Source organism: Dermacentor albipictus, chromosome 1 (genome assembly GCF_038994185.2).
Source record: "Dermacentor albipictus isolate Rhodes 1998 colony chromosome 1, USDA_Dalb.pri_finalv2, whole genome shotgun sequence".
Lineage (NCBI taxonomy): Eukaryota > Metazoa > Arthropoda > Arachnida > Ixodida > Ixodidae > Dermacentor > Dermacentor albipictus.
Window position 1 is genome coordinate 54,687,331 of NC_091821.1, and position 21,966 is coordinate 54,709,296.

The 21,966-nt window shown below is 42.7% G+C and overlaps 1 protein-coding gene across 1 annotated transcript in view; it reads right to left on the reverse strand.

The window, feature by feature from the left end:
* Positions 1-10,772, reverse strand: part of LOC135899346 (STAM-binding protein) — an 85,743-nt gene extending 74,971 nt beyond the window's left edge. The window contains exons 1-3 of the mRNA XM_065428590.1: positions 10,543-10,772; positions 5,173-5,382; positions 4,194-4,269 (exon numbers count right to left, since the gene is read on the reverse strand). Of these exons, the coding sequence (XP_065284662.1) occupies positions 4,194-4,269; positions 5,173-5,381 (285 nt within the window). The 5' untranslated portion in view covers position 5,382; positions 10,543-10,772. The remainder of the gene's footprint in view (positions 1-4,193; positions 4,270-5,172; positions 5,383-10,542) is intronic.
* Between the last annotated feature and the right edge of the window lie 11,194 nt (positions 10,773-21,966).

Here is a 21,966-nt window from a genome sequence, read left to right on the forward strand (position 1 = left end):
ACAATATTGTACAGTAATAAGGGCGCCTGCACAGGTGGTGTTCAAAATGCAAGAGATTAGACAGCTGGTAAAGCTTTAGTCGGATGTGTGTTCTACCGCGTGTTGCTTGCTCCTGGAACAGGCAACTGCGCTCCCTGAAACGCTGCTTTCTGCAGCTGATGGCAGGCAGCGACACAAGTTTATGCTTGCGCCGTCGCGGCAGCAGCTTGCATGCTCATAAGTTCAAGCAAATTTGCATTTTTTCTTAAAAACCAGGCAATTAGCCGTGCAAAGTGTTATACTAAAGGAAGTCAACGCCAAAATGCGATCGTTCTGCAAAATTTGACAAAGAACAGTGCAGCAGTGAGTGCAAAATCTTTTTTTTTTTTTTTCGAAATTGCACAGCGAAATATTCAGGACCTTGTATTATCTACCAACTAGCTAAGCTTCAAGATCCCGCTTGGGGTCCCTTTAACTATGGCAATACAAAAATATTGCACGCCATGTAGTACACTGCCACATTTGCAGCTGCTTGAAGTAAATATTTTGCAATTTTCAAAACTAAACGAGATCATTTGTGGAGGCCAAAATTCACCGTGATTTTAATGGATGCTGCAGAAGATAGATTCAGGGTTAATTTCGACTGAACAAGGCCACATGCATTTAGATCATGGTATTCTTGCATTGCATCGTTAATTAAATGCAGCTGCCGCATCCTGGAAATGCAGCAGCAACCTTGTGCTCGGCAGCAGAGCAGCTCTGCCACTGATGCAGCATAGGGGGTATTTGCGAAACGCCCGGTTCGAAAAAAGCCAGGCAGGTTAGTTAGGGCTAGGATTCAACTCAATCTGAAGAGAGAAAGAGCTAAATTGGTCAAGAAGAAACAGGTCAAACTAGAGGCAGTAAAGGTCACAGCAGACAAATTCAGGCGGGTGCTTGCTAACAAATATGCAGCCTTAGAACAGCGATAGTGAATGAAACCATAGCTAAACTGGTTTCAGAGGCAGCAATTGAAGTGGGAGGCAAGGCACCAAGGCAACCTGTAGGCAAACTCTCCCAAGAAACAAAGGACTTAGTAAAGAAATGACAAGAAATGAAAGTGTCCAACTCAAGAGAGAGGATAGTATTCGCAGAACTGTCAAAACTGATCAACAAGGCGAAAATAAGGGATATCCGAAACTATAACATGAGAAAGACTGAAGAAGCCGTAAAAAATGGACGCAGCCTGAAATCGGTAAGAAGGAAACGTGGCATAGGACAAACCAAGATGTATGCACTGAAAGATAAGCAGGATAATATCATCAGCAATCTAGAAGGTATAATAAAAGCAGCAGAAGAATTCTATACTGACCTGTACAATACCCACAGGACTCGGGAGTACTCAATTCGAAAAAATAATAAAGAGGATACAGAAACTCCTACAACTAGAGATGAGGTGAGAAGGGCCTTGCAAGGCATGAAACGGGGGAAAGCGGCAGGAGAGGATGGAATAACAGTAGACTTAATCAATGATGAAGGAGACATAATGCTAGGAAAACTGGCGGCTCTCTATACGAAGTGTCTATCGGCTGCAAGGGTCCCAGAAAACTGGAAGAATGCAAACATTATACTAATCCACAGAAAGGGCGACATTAAAGAACTAAAAAATTATAGGCCCATTAGCTCATTCCCAGTATTATATAAAATATTTACCAAAATAACCTCCAATAGAATAAGGGCAACACTGGACTTCAGTCAACCAAGGGAACAGGCTGGCTTCAGAAAGGGATACTGTACAATAGATCACATCCAAGGTCATTTATTGGGTTATCGAGAAATCCGCAGAGTACAATCAGCCTCTCTATATGGCTTTCATATATTACAAAAAAGCTTTTGATTCAGTAGAGATACCAGCAGTCATAGAGGCATTGCATAATCAAGGAGTGCTGACTGCTTACGCAAATACTCTGAAAAATATCTACACAGATTCCACAGCCACCTTATTTCTACAGAAGAAAAGTAGGAAGATACCTATAAAGAGAGGGGTCAGACAAGGAGACACAATCTCTCCAATGCTATTCACTGCGTGCTTGGAAGAAATATTCAAGCTATTAAACTGGGAAGGTTTAGGGGTAAGGATCGATGGCGAATGCCTCAGCTACCTTCGGTCTGCCGATGACATTGTCCTATTCAGCAACACTGCGGAAGAGTTACAACAAATGATTGAGGACCTTAACAGGGAGAGTGTAAGAGTGGGGTTGAAGATTATTATGCAGAAGACAAAGATAATGATAAATAACCGGGCAAGGGAACAAGAGTTCAAGACCGCAAGTCAGCCTCTAGAGTCTGTGAAGGAGTACGTTTACCTAAGTCAACTAATCACGGGGAACCCTGACCATGGGAAGAAAATTCACAGAAGAATCAAGATCGCATACGGCAGACATCGTGAGCTCCTGACTGGGAGCTTACCATTATCTTGGAAAAGGAAAGTATACAATCAATGCATTTTACCAGTGCTGACATATGGGGCAGAGACTTGGAGACTGACAAAGAAGCTTGAGAACAAGTTAAGGACCGCGCAAAGAGCGATGGAACGAAGAATGCTAGGCATAACTTTAAGAGACAGAAAGAGAGCGGTTTGGATCAGAGAGCAAACCGGTATAAACAATATTCTAATTGGTATCAAGAGAAAGAAATGGAGCTGGGCAGGTCATGTAATGCACCGGTTAGATAACCGTTCGACCCTCAGGGTTACAGAATGGGTACCAAGAGAAGGAAACGCAAGACAGGGGTAATTGTAGATCGCAGGGAGAGGCCTTTATCCTGCAGTGGACATAAAACAGGCTGATAATGATGATGAATGCTAACTTAAAATAGCCCAGAATGATGCTGAACTACAGTTATGGTGACCAGGCCCCAGTCGATACATTAGTATGAACGAGTCAGTTATTCAGGCTTTCTATGATATGCTACTGGCCTAATTCTTATGGTGATGGACTTATTTCTTTATGTTACAACTAACAAAACAAGCTAAGTATATCAGTATGAATTCATAATGGAAGCATGTAACAGTACACTAACATATACAATTCAAGGGGTTTTACACCGACTAGCAGCCCAGCGAGCTATGATGTATGCTACACTGAAGAACTCTAGAATAACTTTGACCAACTGAAGTTCTCTGACCAACACTTATGATGATTAATAGGTTTTCATGGCACAAGGGCCCCTCCTGGCCAGAGAGCACCAGACACATGCTAATAATAAGCTGACAATGGTATATGAACTCTGGACATAACATGGCTGTAAAGAGGCCTAAAATGAGTCACCGTATAAATGCACAAAATATATAGTATGTATTAAAAATCTCACAATGATAAGTGAGGTGTGCTATGAAGATAACAAAAATGTTGCAAAGTGATCATGAGCTAAAAAGGTAACAGTTCACGAGTAGCACTAATGCCTCACCCAAGCCCTGTAACGCAAGGGCCAGAAAGCATGTGCTCTTAAATGCTACTGTTGCATGCCGCGGCAGCCTCAGATGAGAGGCTGTACGTGCTACATATTGCTTGGGCGTATAACATGCAGGACACAAACATCATTTTAAAAAGCTAAGACTAATTTGCTGTCAAAACACGGGTCATTGCCAAGGAACATTGCTGGATGTAGTGGAATTTGCTGACAGTTTAGTAAAGTACTTCTTTCTTTTTTTCTGAGCTCCTAATTCATGACATTCCAGCAAGTTTTGGAAGATGGTCAGCATTTCGCCACATTTACCCCAAATACGTGGTTTACACCTGATCAACATGTAAAAGTGTGTGTAATATGAGTAGTGTAAGTTGACAGAAAGTGACCTCAGTTCACCAAATTTTTCGTATGAACTTATTTTACGCACTTAAATCTAGGTGCTACACAAGCATGACTGCATTCGCTCCCTACAAGAATGGGGCCACTGTGGCCAAGAATAGAATCCGCACCCTTGTGCTTACAAGAACACTGTAGCAGCTGCCAGGCAACAAAGTGAATTGTGGAAGCATGTGTTGTTCGTGTTTATATCTCTCGACGCTTTTACCATGCCAACCAAACCTGCGATCACTCGGCTACAGTATGCCGATCATTTAATTACCAGCCAGATATACGAGGGTATGCGGAAACGTAGACTCAGTTGGGATGAAGTGAAGTCATCAGCCCAATGCATGAGGATCACATCAGCTGCATGCGTTACAGTTTATTACCTTCTTTGTTTGGTCCCATTCAGGTCCAGGGGATGCCTTCATAGCAGGATGCTTAAATATCTTTTCTACAAACAGTCTAGATAAAAAGCGGGAAAGCACAACAGTAAATTGCATGATATAAGTAAAAGCAGGTCATATCACAGCACAATAATCCAGCTCAAATATCAAAGTTCACGGCTTTTGCACTAATGTACAAAAACAGACTTGCAAAGCACTGCATACATAAAGCTTGTCACAACGCAATCACATCTTTCAAGGGCACACAAATAATTTTTGTGTCAAGAAACATTTGGCATGCTGACAGAGGGAAGACAGTCATTTGTAGTTTTCAATTATGATCTCACCACAACATTAAAGGCTTAGCCTTCCTTATAATTTACAGGAACTTTGCATAATACAGTTCTAGCACAGCATACACAATGGGCTTGAAAATGCTTTAGGTCATAGGGTCCACAGTGCATGTGTGCAGAACACCACGCATGCGAATGCTCTCATCTGGCTAGTACACTGTTTAATGCATGCTGCAAAGTAGCAGACGTCACTAACCAATTACTTAATTTTACGCTACCAAAAACTCAAGCCAATAGAAGGCGAAAATGCTGCAAATTAAGTATAATCAGAAGGCAGTCAATATGTGAGCAAAAATCAATTACCACCTTATGAAAATGAGAATACACCATCACATTCCACACATACAGTAACCAGCAGTTACTCTAAATGTACTAGTAAGATCGTGATGAGGGCTAGTTGGTTCATATTTAGAACTGAGGTTGATTGAACAGTGCAAATAAAACAAGGACACAAGGTAACAACCAAACTTCCAGTTGGCAGTCGGCGCTTGTCTGTGGTATTTGTTTACTCATGACCTTGTTTTATTTGCACTGTTCAACCTCAGTACTAAATGTACATTAGTGAGCAAAAACACCAGAATTAGTCCAGCAAGACTAAAAAGATATTTATCAGACTAAATAAAACTCACGTGATATATTTGGTGTAAAGTATATAGGTGCTCTCGAGGTCCCCTTCTTTATGGTAAACTTCAGCCATTCGCACCATCTCTTTGCCAGACCTGAAGTACCGCTTCAAAGGTATGCCTTCATCAATATCAACCGCACTACCTACATCACTCAGGAGTCTCACTTTGGTCTGAGGGTCATATGTATCGAGGCCCCTACTAGCAGATGGCATCCTGCAAGGTAAAATGGAAACAGTCAACTTGGGGCACAGCATTTCGCTCTCTTCTATAGTACAACAGTGATGTAAGCAACAATATTTTGAGCTTGTTATTTAATATCACAACTTTATAGCAAAGCTGTTTTAAAGGAATACTGTACCACTATAATGTTTTCTCTTTTTTTTTTGCTTGATGTGAAGGCCTTGGATCTCTACCCGAGAAAAGTATTGGCAAGCCTCACAGCACACTAAATATTTTAGTATAATAGCTTTTCTACAGTCAGTTTCTGTTTTGCTTCCCAGGATATACTGCGTCATTATGCAGGATGTGGTCAATCTGGACACTGCGACGTTTTGAAACTCACTGTGGCTAGTTAGTTGCCTCCCGTGCTGCTACTCATTGTGAAGGCTGATGTAGCAGCATAGCAGACGACCAAGCAAGCAAAAGCAAGCGTGAAAACCTCGCAATGTCCTCCTACCATGCGACTACCTTCTGCATCATTACATCATGACACAGTAGAAACGAAACTTCAGCTGTCTGTATAAAAGCTACTATATTACATTATTTAGGCCACTCTGAGGCTTGCCAGAACTTTTTCTGGGGCTTATAGGTCCCAGACTGTCATTTAATGGAAAAAAATTAAGATTACCATTGGTGTACACTTATCAAACAAACAGCAAGCAAAAGTAAATGAAGAGGCCAAAATATAATGTCAGTGGCCCTTTGAGGGGAGTTCCACAACAGTTCTCATGTGGAAGCAATGAAGGCCGCTCTATGGTGGCATGGTCAGTATCCAATGTCACTTGGGTACAAGAGAATAGGACAGACACAGGTGCGGTGTCACTAAGAAAAGCCAGCAATGCATCCCAACCAAGCCGTTGGAATGCACAGTCAGACGACAAGAGCTGGTAGAGCAGGCACAGCATGCAGGAACATGTGCCAGATGTAACGGAAAATATAGAAGTACTAAGCATGAATCTAGTGAAGCCTTTGAAAAAGCTCATGCATAGCGATGGAATTCTACCAGATATTGCAAAGCATTTGCAAAGTCGTGGGCAGAGTTCGGGCAGTGGCAAAACAGAACCCTGGGACTTCCGAAAGGAGTGAGAACTTGCTTATACAGCTCCGCTGTCCTTGATATATAAATTGCTCAGATTGGCATACACCTGCAAAGGTGTTTTTTGGTCCCTAGTACAGTTTTCGCTTCGTTTATTCCAAGAAGTTGCAGAATGAACCTGACAAGACCTAACACCACGCAATGACTGGCACGTAGCAATAAAAAAAATGTCTCCATTGCCATAACATGCTAGTACTATTATTAGAATGAAACTTGCAACAAAGTCTAAGATGTCAGCCTTGGCACATGAACTTTTTTGTAAGTTCACATGAGCCCAATAGGAAAGAGAACACCTGATCACTTGCCAAACAATGATTACCACAAAAACACAAGTTTGAATCTTCATGGTGGCTTAGGCAGGCACCAAGCAGAAGACAATACAAAGATAGACAACAGCCAATTTCAAGGAGCACCACTGTCCATCCTCTTCGTATTGTGTTGCTCTTGCAACAAGACACCGCAACGAATCCATATCAACTAGCCCGAATTTCAGCTCTTCTTCAGTATGTTGAATTCTGTTTTTGACACTTGCGAAGTAGTTCTGATGTTGAAAAATGTGTTGTGAAATAGTTTTTTTGTTGTGTTTTTCAGCAAACCATAAAGACAACAGGACTATAAGTAAGTCAGGTGTTTCCTTTTATCTTGATCTGTCCTGTAATTGTTGGCAGAAACAAAAACTGGTGCTGAATTACATTGCTATTGCAAAGTCAGGTACACAACTACAGGAGGGATTAGAGTGCACCGTGCAAATGAAGCACAGAGACAGAGAAAGTAATAACATTTAGCCAAAAGACACCAAAGAGAAAAAAAAAACACACACACGCACAATGTGACAGCACTGCATGTTCCAAGCTCATCTATGTGCTGCAACGTGACAACTTTGACAGCATTAGCTGCCTAAAACACCAACTGCAATGTGCAATAATAATAAGGGGATCCGAGAAGCTCCATTTTTGTTAAATCACTACCATACGAAGAAATGGACAATGAAGCCAGAGTAAGCAAAAGGGAACTTACTTGTTATGTTTAATAAAAATGTGCCATGTAAGTAAAGAAGAGAAATGAAGTGGATGAAAAGATAACTTGCCACAGGTAGGAGCCGAAGCAACATCTTCCGCATTATGCGTGATGTTCTTTATCAATTAAGCTACTGCGGCAGCCATCTTCACATCCACTTTCCTGGGTGCTCATGTATGTGCTAATAAGTTATATTGATTGATTTATAGATTGAATAATTGATAAGTTTATATTCTCATCATGTAAGGTAAAACAATATACAAACTAACAGTAAACATAGCATTATTTGGCAGGAATATTATTCCTTTTTCTGTAATCAATAAATTCCAATGCTATGTCATAGCTGGCACATAAAACAAAGACAAGGAAAATAACAAAAACAAGACATTAAGCATTTGTTCATGTTTGTTTTTGTCCATATCATGGCATCTAAGCACCAGCTCGCCCAACAACAAGCTTTGGTAAACTTTAACGCCCCATAATATTTACACTATTTCCCATTCCAAAACATAAGCAGTTAACATTTGAGCATGCTAGATGAATGCTCTAACACAGGACTAAATCAACATAAAATATAGATTACTATAGGCAACAGTATTGTCATCATGCCAACATTCACTCTGGATAAGATATGAAAGGCTGTAAATGCAATTAACTGTTAAAAAACTAAAAGTGAAAGTCTGGGATTTTACGTGCCAAAATCATGATTTGATTATGAGGCACGATGTAGTGAGGGTCTCCAAATTCATTTTGACCACCTGGGGTTATTTACCATGCACCCAATGCATGGTACACAGGCGTTTTTGCATTTCACCCCCATCGAAATGCGGCAACTATAGCCAGGATTCGATCCCGCACCCTCGGGCTTAGTAGCGCAATGCCTTTGCCACTATGCCACCATGGCGAATAGAAGTAAATGTTCCCTTCACTGCATGCGAAACCTACACCATTTGCATATCATATAACACTTTTAAGTTAGGAATTTTCAAAACTATGTAGCATCAAAGACGCAACTAACCTATTGGCACCAGTGGCCATGCAATTTCGCACAGAACAATTAATAATAAAAGGGTCACAAGAAAATGACCTGCAATGCTAGCTGCACTTGCATTTCACTCCACCGAAAGAAAACTCAAGGCATAAGGGCAATGAAAAGATAAGTGGGTTGATTCGTGCATAAGGAAGGAGGAGAGAGAACAAAAGAAGGAAGCAGCCAACCGAAAGAAGCCTCCATCACACTCGGCATCTGGCAGTCAGATGAGAAAACTATCATTACATCCAAGTGTGTCTAAAGTGATTTGATTTTAGCATCTGAAAGCAACACACAGGCTACAAAATGATGCTGTAGTTGAGGGCTCTGAATTAACTCAGTCCACATGGGGCTCTTTAACTTGCACCTAATGCTCAGTACAGAGGATTTATACATTCCGCCCAAGGTAAACTGCATGCCTAGACTTGAAAAAGAAATGTAAAAATTGAAGGGTAGGAAAAAATCCACACCTGCAAGAAGCACAACAGGTTTAAAGCCAATTAAATATAAATGAACAGAGGTTTTTACGTAATACCCAAAGCACATGTTCCCGCCGGAATGTGGTAGCTGCAGCTGGGAATTGCACCGATCGTATCACTGAACTCAAGCTCAACAGCAGTGTCTAAAGTAGGAATGGTCAAACCACAGCTCTTCATGGTACCTCAGCTGGCTTCCAGCCAGTTACTTGGCAAGGTGGTTTCTACACTTACCTTGGAGGCACAGTAGTATTAGTTTTTTCAACAAGATATTTTTTTCCTAACTTGAAACAACACTTGAAAATATATAGGTCACTGTTTCTCAGCACAGAGGGGAGAGAGTCAAACACACAAAGCCAAAAATAAAATATTAGTGTTGCATGTGCTTTGTTCAACCCATAATTTTTTTTTTTTATGGCTCTATATGTATATGCCTGTGTACTTGAAGTAGAATTTGCACATGCTTGCTGCACAGTGCAATTGCAGTTGCTTTCTTGGTGTCAGTCTTTGTAAGTCAAGCTACAGGTTGTTTATTTCTTGCTCCTTAACATCACAGGATGATTCCAGTCACAGTACCTTGATTTCATGAACAGTTTACGAGAGCGAAGTAACAAAATACTAAAAACAATACAATATTTATATAGAAAGGGGTGGTGCATTCACTGTCACTACATTGAGTTAGGTCCAAGCATTTGACATGTTTGAAAGCAACAGCTAGGCAATTACCACCAAGCGACTCCTCTGTGAGGTGGTTTTGAATTGCAATGTGCGCAAAGAAATAAAATGACAGCTACGACTTTTACAGAATTGGTCTGCTCTGCTTCCATATAACTAAGCGAAATTGTGTTAATTATGTGCTTAGCTTATGGATGCAGGCATTGCCGTTCGATTTGTAGGAGAAATATTTGGATGAGCTTTGGAGAACTAACTAAGAAGTCACTACGAGTCTGTAAACACGGGTCTCGTGACACTGGCGGTAAGAAACCGCGGTCACTGACAGGAAATCTCCACAAGGACTTCCAAAGGGAATGCAAGCCAGCGACAGCCCACTTCACTTCACTGAATCAAAGGTCGCGGCGTTTAACAACAGTGCGCAGTGTTGACGCTCAGTCGCGTTATCGTAATGCAATATCTGTGACAGGCGCTCAAATCGAGCCCGGTTCTTGAGCACAGACACAGCGACCACCGCGGGAGAACAAGCGAGCTAAGGCTTCCGCAAAAATAACAGGAAACGGGTCACGCGCACAGTGACAGTATTCTATTGCAATTGGGCATAGCGGTTGTCGATCCGACATAACGTGAATTCCGCGAGCTTTCGGATATGTCACTCTGCTTTGCAAGCAAAGAGGTCAGCGAAAATAACCTCGCTGCTGACCCTGAACTTTCCAAGCTGATGCTAGCCATGCAAGCAATTCAACGACAGTACCCTAAACATGATGAACGAAAACGAAACAGACCACGAAAGCGGAGCTGGAAAAAGTTTTAACATCTAGGGTGGGAGGTAGGGAATATAATGGAAAGTTGCAGCCGCTTACCTGCCCAGCGTTGCGAAACCTTGTCTTTGAAACCTTTAAGCTACTTTGAATTTTCTAAGTGGATGAGCGCTGCTCACCCATACTATGGCACGTAGCTTACACCAATAGCGAGCATGAAAACATGCACGACATTCGAAATGCAAAGAAGACAACGTAGACGACTTCCACAACCAACATCACCGCATCAACGCACCATAGCTTGCTTTCGCATTTCTCAATCCTAGCGGTGAGTCATCTAGCGTCAAAATTTCCGCAGGTGCTATTTCAAACGTAGGTTTAGTTTCGAAAATTGAAACTGCTTTAGGAATTTGAACAACTCTATATTTCATTCTTTTAAGCTACACTGTTTGTTTGTTTGATAAGTTTTATTAGGTGCGCAGATGTTTTCGTGCGCTGACACTTTTATATGCAGCGGCTCACTTGATAGAACGGAAAATGCTTAGCACTACTGTAGCCCAATAATGCTCTCACGCGGTACGTCTATCTTATAATTATATAATTACGGTCGCTCTACTTTTTACATCAGGCGGATGTTTTACAAAACTACGTAGCAAAACGCAAAACCTTCGATATGACTCAGTTCTGTACCAAATACGTGTACCTAACTGACTTGCCTGCCATCTATGGCTTTGTTAAATAGTTATTTTTGCAAAACTTAATTCAAGATATATTTTTATTATGTATTTTTTGCGCGAGATACCGTTACGTTTGTTAAGTTCATAATTTTAAATGCGTTATTGTTGCTTTTTAAAGCATGTGTACCGTTAATCGTGGTGCAACTGGCACGGCGTAAAATTGGTAAGAGGCGCAGTCTGCACGCGCCATTTTCTACTTTAGATCACTATCATCATCAAATGCTAGCAAGTTGGTGCATGCCATGCCATGGTTACCATGGTGCATGCAATTGATGTGAAGTAGGAAATGGCGCGTATTGCGTTCTCTGTGTAGCGACACACATCATTCGGTCATTGTCACTGTAAAAATTTGAAACACTTGTCTTCCCATCAAGCTTTTGGTGCCTTCTTAACACCAAGTTTTGTGATTGTTTGAAGTTCAAGCACTCGTCGTTGTGCGTGTCCCCACGTGAGCGAAAATGAGCACTGCCGCGCGGAAATTCTGCACGTTGTCTGCAGAGCTGTTTCTGCGTAGTCGGCCTAGCGCGCCTCTGTTGCGGCGGTTGTACTGTGAAGAAAGGCCAACTACTTTCGAAAAGAGCATCAATCAGGTACATTTTGCCCAAGTTCGTTCCTTTGAAGGTCTTTTGTTGCCGTGTCCTAACTTGCTATCACACACGAAAGGAAAGATTGGCACATAAAGGCCGGCAAGGTGGCCAAAGGTTCAAAAATTTGAGGAGCTCTGATGACTTTTATTCACGAAGTTACACGAGTTCTTGCATGCATTTTGCCGTTCAATGCGTGTGTTGTGGCGAAAGGTACCGTTCGCACTGACCGTGCAACGTAAATTTAGTTGATATACCTTCGATGTAAAGTGCACAATGCTGTAATTTTGCACGGCAGCGTGTTCCTTGCCATCGCTTGTAGTAATTGTCACCATTTGGATCTGAACACATGCCTCGAGATTCCTCTAAGCAATTTTTTTTTTTTTCATCGCTGCAGGTAACTCTCTTGGGTCGCGTTGGAATAGAACCCCAGCTACGTGGCACTGATGCGAATCCAGTGGTTGTGTTCACACTGGCCACAAACAGCAACTACCGCTATGAAACTGGTGAAGTACAGCAGAAGACCCAGTGGCACCGTATCAGCGTGTTCAAACCGTTTCTTCGCAACTCGGTGCACCAGTACACACGCAAAGGTTCTCGAGTGCTGGTCCAGGGACGTTTGGTTTATGGCGAGATAACAGATGCCAAAGGTGCAACACATGTGACCAGCACGGTGGTGGCAGATGATGTCATTTTCTTGGGCCAAAGTGCGAGAGCAGCCAGCACTGACGAGGAGAGCTTTGCAGACGCTAAATTTCAGTGAACAAAACGTACGCCATGCGCCATGGCCGCAAAGTAGAGAATTGTAAGTTGTTTATCGCTTTTTATCTTTTTTTCCCCCTTTTTTGACCGGAGAAGAAATTCTCTAAGTTTCATGAAACCAATTTCTGGCAGCCAGCTTTTATACATGTATGAGAAGCTACAGTTTTCCATCTGTATTTGTAGCCTTTCTTGCTGTTCTGTGCCTTTGGGTTTGTGTTGTTGATATTAAGTTCACCTAGAATGGTTAGTTTTCTTGATTTTGAAAGATATCAGGCTGTTTCCCTATGCTATTCCTTTCCCCTCCCCCCTGATGTTTGACGTTTTAGTTAAACCCATTGATATGGGGATGTCAGATGAATGCTTACATTTTTCAGCTTCTTGCAAACATAAGAAACACTGTTTCTCAGTCTCTTCACCGATTAAAGAGAAGTACAAAGAATTATAAATGTGTGAAGCCTGTCTGAATTGCAACCTGAGCCATTGCTTCGTTTGTCTCTTATATGTTTGAAAGGATATAGTTTTTGTGGTAACATGCGTCTGTAGTTTTCCCATATATCATACATATTTTGGATGGGATTTTCAGCCTTAGTCATGCTAGGTGCAGCTCAGAAGAGAGCCCCAAGTATAAATATCAAAGCTGTTCATTATAGAGGTTCGGCAAGAGGTGATTAATAGTTTTTGACATATTGTTTACTTAGCTGTTTCTTTTTCTGTTCTGATGAAAGCACTTGCAGAACATTCACTACTTGAATAAACCAAATAAGAGCAAGACAAGGGATGTCCTGATTCTGACTAAGCACTTGCACTCTTGGAGCCTTATATGCCATAGGGGAAAAGCATGCGTATCGAACAGCGATTGATGTGCAAAGTGTTGTTTAACAGTAGTCAGTCTTACAATGCTAACCAAAAGTGTTGCACCTCTTATAAAGTCTCGCATCATACAATACAGTGAAATGCGATGTCATAGCACACCCAAAGAACAGCCTCTTGGCAGCTTATCTTACAGCCTGCAAAATTTAATCAGCCTAAGTATTTTATTGACTGGTGGTATGTTTCACATAAGAATTATATAAAATGCAGGTATGTTGTGTTCTCAATTTCATGTAAATGTTGAGATAACATTTTCTTGTGTTATTGCCTCGGCTTCTGCCACTGTATGTTGTCAGTGCAGTTGTCTGTGCCATCAGAAGCCATGACAACATACTCAGATTGGGCATTCTTGCACTGCTTTCTGTCTTGTGAGTGTGCTTACTTAAGGCTGTAAAAGAATAGATGACACTGGTAATACATCGTGACAAACTGTCACACTGCTGTCTTTCTGAAGGAATAGCAGACTGCAGCCACCAAACTGAAAAACAGTATTGATCATGTAGGTTCATTCATATGCAGTGCTAATGTATTTGATACATCGACATGCCAGAAATCAGAAATGGTGTATCCCCTGCTTATTGTGTAATGCTGAAATGTGTTTTCAGCACAGGTCTGTTCTCACTTGTGGTGAGGTGTGTAGCGTGACAGTACTGACTGCCAGCACAGCCTGCATTTTGTATACAGAGTGAAGTGTTGGTGGTGCAGTGACATCACCATCAGCATAAATCTTGCAATGACATGCAACACTTACTGTTGATTTAACCATGTTATTTATGCGTAGTTGGGAAATAATAAATGCACTCTGGGACTGTATACTCACTCGTAACTGTGTCATTATTAGTGTTCCCTGCTTTTCATTTTCTAGATATTGTATTGCTTTATACAGTGGTGCCTTAGTGACTATGGTGTTTTGCTGCCGAGTGCACAGTTGGGTGTTGAATTCCCAGCCAGAGCAGCCACATTCTCATTAGGGCAGAATGGAAAAACACTTGTGTATAGGGTGCCCACAGCTTTAATCCAGAACCCTCCATAATGGGTTTCCCTCATAGCCTGTTAGCAGCTTTGGGACATAAAATGCAATCGATTATTGTTAGTTAGAATGTCCCAGTGGGAATGATGAGACAATGCTGTTTTCCAGGGGCTTCATTGATGACATACATCCACATTAAGAGCCGCACATTTTTTGCTCATTCTTTTCTCAAGTCTGGGCCCAAAGTTCCTAAGTGTGACACTCGTGTTTGCCCTTCTTTTGCTAACCCCTTATTTTCTTTCCACGCTTCACTAATTCGCGCTGCAATTCACACCATACATTTAGACCAACTCACTCATATCGCTTTCTTATCCAACCCATAGACAAGTAAAATTTATGTAGATATGCAGTGCGTGTCTACGAAGTAATAAGACTGTTTCTTCAACTGAGCAGGACAGCTGCATGGCGGCGCTAGCAGGCAAAATGGGTAAAGTGGCGTTTCAGCTATGTATGCGCGTAACAGCGGGTGTTAGGCATCAGGTTCCAAAGACAGGTGCTTGCTGCCATATGTGACCTGAGAAGTGTCTATTGGCATAGATTGCTACCTTACATGTGACCTTGGAGCTGAAGAAGCTCGAGTCAGGTTTACCAGAAGCGTGAGCTTAATTATCTTTGAACAAAGGCCAGTATTTGGTCTGTGGTGTGAAAAGCCTGTTCCCCCATTTGCAAGAGAAAGAGAACTACTTACACGATGAAAAAAACAACTTTCATGATAAGGGTGCATATCACGTCTTAGCTGGTAGCTGTCGCAGCAAAAGCAAATGCACAGAGTGCAAGGAGTAAGAAGTGATGGCTAGTGAGAAGGCACATGGCTTGGAACAGCATAATACACTGATGCATACATAGGTTACTTGGTGTCGCAACACACCGTGCCCAGGACCATCTATAGAAAGTGGCGCGTACACACCAATGTGATACTGCAGCATTCTGCTGCTGAGAACAAGGTCAGATTCAATGCCCATCCACCGCAGCTGCATTTAAATGGGGTCTGCATACAAAAACACTTGTGCATCATGCTTTGGGTGCACATTAAAGAACTTCAGGTTCTCATAATTTATCTGGAGCCCTCCATTATGGCCTCCTTATTAAACCACTGTACTGTTTCAGGATGTTAAACCCCATAATTTGACATGATTTTTGAAAGTGGCATATGCTCTCAGAAGTTCGCAACTTGGACAACTATTTAATTCACAAACCGCAGGGTGCCTGCAATACAAGTACCGCTCAAGAAAGGGTTATATGGCTCATATGCTGATAACTTCAGATTTATTTTATTAAATGGTTGCCCCAAATGTGTGGCCCCTTCACAGCAATAAAAATGTCTGACTTTCTTGCAGCATTGTTTTTAATGTGATCAGGCTCATCGCGCAGTCGAATTGATTTCCCCATTTGTGGTGTACTTTTTCTTTGCGAGTGAAAAATCTCAATTTTTTAGTATTCTTTTGCATTTAGTGCAACCTGCAGTAACTTCAAATTTCTTTCTTGTCCTCCTGCCATACTCTATTCTTTGTTTTTGTTATACCTAAATCTTTGTGATCTGTTGTCCTTAGCTTTCGTCCCTTCTCCTTGTCGCCTTCTTCCTTTGTTTTTGTCTATAAATTGTACGTTTTCAAACTGAATAACAATTTTCGAAGAACCTCTACATATCGTATAGGCTTCACAGCGCTCTAATGGAGTGCCTTGAAAATTCATCATGGGGTGCTTGAAATTCCTTGAATTTCCTTCTTTTCAACCTGTACCTTCCCTGCCCAGTATTCTTCAAAGAGTGATACAGTTACTGACAAGCTAAAGCTCTTTATTGAAACATTCTAAAACATATGGTGCTCTGCTGCTGAGCTCTAGGTCACGGGTTCAATCCTTGCCATGGTGGCCGTAATTCGATTGGGACAATATGCTGAAACACTCATGTACTTAAATTTAGTTGCACATTGAAGAACCCCTAGAATTCAAAATTAATCTGGAGTTGGCGTGCCTCATAATCAGATCTTGGTTTTGACATCTGAAATCCTCTGTTTTTTTTTTTTTAATCTACTTAATCTCCTGTTGTCATATGTTCAGCTATATTCCTATTGCTATATAGAATCACTTGTAGAGGAGGGAAGCAAAATAAGGGCCCTGACATTACTGTTTATGAAGCCTCCCTGACTGGTGCTGCTGTCTTATGAGGCAGCTCCTCCTCTCAGCTGGCCCTTTCTCAAGCGGAGCGTACCTCCTCCAGTCTTTGTACCAGGGTCATGTCAGTTTCCCTTAGCAATTGCCCCATTATGAAGTTTAAATTAGTCGATGACTTCCACCACACATTTTGCAGTACATATGGGATCGCTGGCACCTCTCGTCAGTGTTTTCCCTTCCTGCATGGCATTGCTGTTTTGATTAGTTTCTACAACTTCGCCTTTATTAGTCACCCACTCTACCCTCAGTCTCTATGTTAAAATCATATTCTCTGTTGCCACCTCTTATACCCCAGTCAGACGGGCAAATTTAGACACTTTGAGCTAGCGCACTTACTGCAGTGACCATCACTTTGGCACCACACTGCTAGACAGAAGCAGAAAGTGACATATAGAAGAGGGATGCTTAGGTGTGCTAGTAGGTAACCCATTATAATAAAAACTTTGAGCACTAAAAACACAAAGGGCATAGAAGAAGAAACACGCCACCCGTGCGTGTGGTGTGTATAGTGGAATGTATAGTAGAGTGGGGACGCAATTGCAACCCCTTGACTGTGGGCACTATGTCGAAGGCACTGCTGCTACTCATGTGTGCCTCTCTGCTTCTAGAAGTCTGCTTGGCATGGTCAAACACTCTCCAGTTGGGGTTTTCAAAATCGAGTTGGGTGGTTTCTTTTTTTTTTTTTTTTCAGTGTGCTGAGCCAGGTTGTGTTGCACAGGCTTGCTGTACTGACCTACAAAGAGGTGTATCTTGGCTCAGAAATTTTGGTTTGACAAAATGCTGCACCATTCAGTTTCAACACTACCATTGTGTCAGTGTATTTCAGTATATAGAGTTCGAAGGAGATCCGGAAGTAGTTCGATATATAGATAGGCATAATTCATATTTGTGGTTATCTTAAGCTTGTCTAAGACATCCGAACGTCTCGAGACAGTTTCCCCGAGATCGTGAAAATCGGAAATTTATGGCACATTTGCTACTCCAAGGCCCTGTTGAACGCACTAAAGCCTGCGCGTTTTTTTTTTTTGTTGTTGTTGTTGTTTTTCTCCACGCGAATGTCGCAAATCGCATGCGCTGCGAACGCTAGCCCTAAGCCTTGGACGCGATCGAAGATCCATACTCGAGGAAGAATGACACAAGAAAGCACGGACAATTTCTATCTCGTCCCTATTCGTTTGTGTCATTCTTAGAGTATGGATTACCAACACTTCCAACAGTCTCTTCTCGATCGGAGATCGTTGTTCGAAACGCGCGAAAAGTTTGCGTTCAATTTCCTCCCACGCGGTTGGCCTATGCCGGGCCGACGGGCGCGACTAACGACGTCGGCACGGCCTAGGCCAGTCGCGTGAGGTGAAACCATATATGGGTGTTCTGTGGTGTAACTGGACGCAAACTGATCGCGCGTTTCGAACAACGATCTCCGATCGCGCCCAGACCCCACGTCGCCTGGCCGTAAGAGAGCAGTGCACCGCGCGCGCGTCAAAGCGCTTGTTGCGCCTTAAAAAAAAAAAGAAAACTTTTAAAATGGCTGTGCAGAGTCGAACCGACATCACGCGATTCCCCCAAGTTTATTATCAGTGTTAGCACCATGCACTAGTGCACTCTCGGAGGCCACGTAAAAGAAGGGGGACTTCGCGTATGCGCCGCTAGATGGCGCAGCGTGTCCAGCATAAAAAGGAGAGGGAGAGAAGCGCACAGTAAATCGTATGCAAAGGTTGGAAAGAAAAAAAGGACCACGGATATTTACAAAGAGGACCGCTTTGCTATTTGAGCCTCGAGCTGGTTTCCAAAGGATAAAAAAATTACCGACGATTACGTTACTTCCTAATGCGAAATTTGAGCGCAGCAAATAAGCTGTTTCACCTTTTCGATAGATTGAGGCAAAGAAATCGAGCAACACATGTATGCGCTATCACAGAATTTTTTTTTTATTTTTCACACGTATTCCTTTAACAAAGACTCCACTAACAGTTCTTGACAGTCATGAAGGAAGCTTTGTGGTCGGAGAAATAGACTGATATATGTTCGACTTGGTAGACCAATGCTTGATTCTCAAAGACGAGATCTATACAAGTGCCTCGCGAGGTTGTCACAGCCGTGGGACGCGTTACGAGCGAGAGGAACGGGATGTTCTCCCGCATAAGTGTTAGGAAATTGCTGTTTGTCTTTATGTCAACATTAAAGTCCCCCACTACTAACATCGGTGTGGATCGATGGACGGTTAATGCGAGTTGCAGGAAGTGCACGACGTCTTTCGTGAGTGCGGTAGCGGACTCACGAAAGCGGTATCAGTCGGTCGCTGCTAGCGCTGGGGGGATGAAAGGGGGGCGGAGCTGGTTACGAGGCCGACGACGACGCGAAACCCAGGAACGGACGCCAAAGAGCTGCGCTCTAAAACATGCCGGAGCAAATATTCGCAACAGCATGAGGCATGTGTCCGCTGCAGCTAAAATCCAGAGACAAATCGGCACATCCTTATGGAATGCGAAGGTATTCACCCAGCTAGACCCGTAACGACCATCTTCCAGAAGCACTGGGATTTAAAGCGGATGAAACCAATTACCGGTAAGCAGTAAAACTTAGCAAGGTACGCCTAATGTATTGGTGAAAGAATCTGGGAAAAATATTGCTAGTACATGATACGTTATAGGCATAGGTAAATGTACAAGATATATAGAATCCTTAAGGAACCTGTCGCGGAGGCGTACTCCGTGGCTGATGTTGCACTGATAAGCCCTAGGGGACGGGATCAAATCCCGGCCGCGGCGGTCTCATTTCGATGGGGACGAAAAATTTGGAGGACGCTTACGCTTCGCCTTTAAGCGTGGAACGCGATAGCATTCAAAGATTCCTGACTGCTTCTCACGCTTGCCGGCAACTGGAGCGTATGTAACCGTAATGCTTACCGGGAACCGCTGGCCGCGAACTCTATTGCACGAAGGCGGGCTTTCTCGTAGAAACGCGGCCTCTTGCGTGGGCCGCCATGCGAAGGAGGCGAGCGCCAGCTGGAGGTATTGCAAGGAACCGGGCGCGCCGCTCCGTGGCCCCCGAGACGCCGGCGCGCGGAAATGGCGGGATTTAGTTGAGCGTCTTTACGGTACGCTCCGCTGCGAGTTGCCCCGCTGTAAAACCCCTTAAACTTCGTAAAGTAGCGACACTCTCCTCCTCCGCCTTCACTCCTCCCTTTCACGCTCCCTAGACTTTGGTAACATATACAGTAACTCTAACGCTCCCTCTACCGTGGCGCCGCTTACACTGCTCGAGCGTAGCAACGGCGCCAACATGCACTCTTCGCCACTCCGTAGACGCTTCACGAGCGAAAATGGCGCTGATGTACGGCGAGGGCCCACGTGATGCTATATAATAGCGAAGCGGCGTCGGCCTCGGCCAGAGCGCGCGAGGAGGCGGCATTCTTCAAAGCGTGGCACTACTTTACGAAAATTAAGGGGCTTTAATTGTACTGCCTAATGTGCTACCTAGGGTAAAAGAGAAAGAAAAAAAGCAATATGAACTCCCATAACCAAATTTTATTTTGTAGTTGCAGCGCCCTCTGGCCAAAGTCAGGGTAATGAAAGAAAATAAAAACACCCACTGATCACTTTTATAGAGTAAAACGTATATATATATATATATATATATATATATATATATATATATATATATATATATATATATATATATATATATATATATATATATATATATATATATACCGTGCTTCCGCTCCGTATAGCTCATGAGCGAAGCGTATACGAACGCCAAACGAAAACACTCTAATGGTAGAAACGCTGGAAAGAGGGTTTCTTCAAGTTTTCGCGTAACAGAATTATGGTTTCTCGTATAGTCAAATTACAGTCCGAGAGCTATCGTTTCTGTAGGTTGTGTGTAAGTCATAGTTTACGATTTTTCCACGTATTTGAGCTTGAGAAATTCAATTGGTTCAGTAAATTGCTTGCGTCAAACGGAGGGTCTGGGCATGGGTGGTTCTAAATCTTTTCGCTGAATGGACGTCCGACACCGGATTTTCTGCGACACGGGCTCCTTAACGCCATCGCGTCAATACAAAATGTCTCCTTTACCGTGCATTGAGTGCTCGCTAAAGAGCCCCAGCTGGTTCAAATTAATCCGGAGTCCCGCACTACAGCGTGCTTCATAAAAATACTGTAGTTTTACTACGTGAAACACCAGAACTAAAAAAAAGAAAACTTCAAGGAAAGGAAAGGATTAGGACGTTAGCAAAGGAAAGGATGTTAGCAAAATGCTAGAATGATAAGCACGTATAACATACCTGATTAGCTCAAGCAGGCTGGGTTACTATTTGTCGACTCCCCGCAAGATCGAACTACACGTGGCAGGACCGTCGGCGGCACTGAACTATGCGCTTTTTCTTTCTTTTTGAAAGAAGTGCAAACTGTCCATTCAGCGAGGGACTGGCACTCAGCCAAGCAATGTGCGCGTGAGGCTTTTTGTGAAAATTTTTCTGTAACTTTATTACCACATTCTCTGCGATTCTTGAGCCGGTTATATTGAACTGGTTATAAGTAAGTCGGCGTCCTTGTACAACGAAGCTACAGCAGCAAAGTAATGCGGAATTTACATCGCCAATTTCAGGCGTGTATCTCCGTTTTTTTTTTTTAATTGGCTGCGAGACGCATACAATTCATCATCATTCGCCTATTTTATGTCCACTGCAGGACGAATTATCCCTGTCCTGGGCCAACAGATTCCAACTAGCACCCGCAAAGTTCCTAATTTTGTCGCACCACCCAGTCTTCTGCCGTCCTCTACTGCGCTTCCCTTGGTACCTATTCTGTCACCCTAATGGTCCAACGGTTATCAAATCATTTTGACTAAATAGTGTTTTTGGGCTCTAGATGGGACATACGAAAGGAAGGACACCAACACACACAAGCGGTCCATCCAGTGGCCAAAAATAATGTTAAGTAAACCCTACCAAACCCTACAAACTAGGCCACTGTGAGTGACAGCACTTTAGGAGGATCTTGAGGTTGCTTCAGCCAAAAATATTCCTTTTTATTGCTTTAACACTAAAAACAGACACAAAGATGTCCTTGCATGGTCACGCGCAAAGTTGTAATGATTTGAGAAGCTAACATGATTAATTAGGTTGATTTATTTCGCCTTATAATGGCCGCTGTTTTCCACCCAGCAAACTCCACATTGAAGAGTGAAAGGAAATTATAGTAACTGCAGTAACTGCCGTTCATGACGTGTCATGGCGTCCTGCGTCTAGACACTGCTGTCACACATGACCCTCACTAATACCTTATTTTAGTTTTCCTTTTATATCAGCGGGAAGACGGACGCAAGCGCTAGGGTTCCATCTCGGCTCCTGCTCTCTTGAATGATT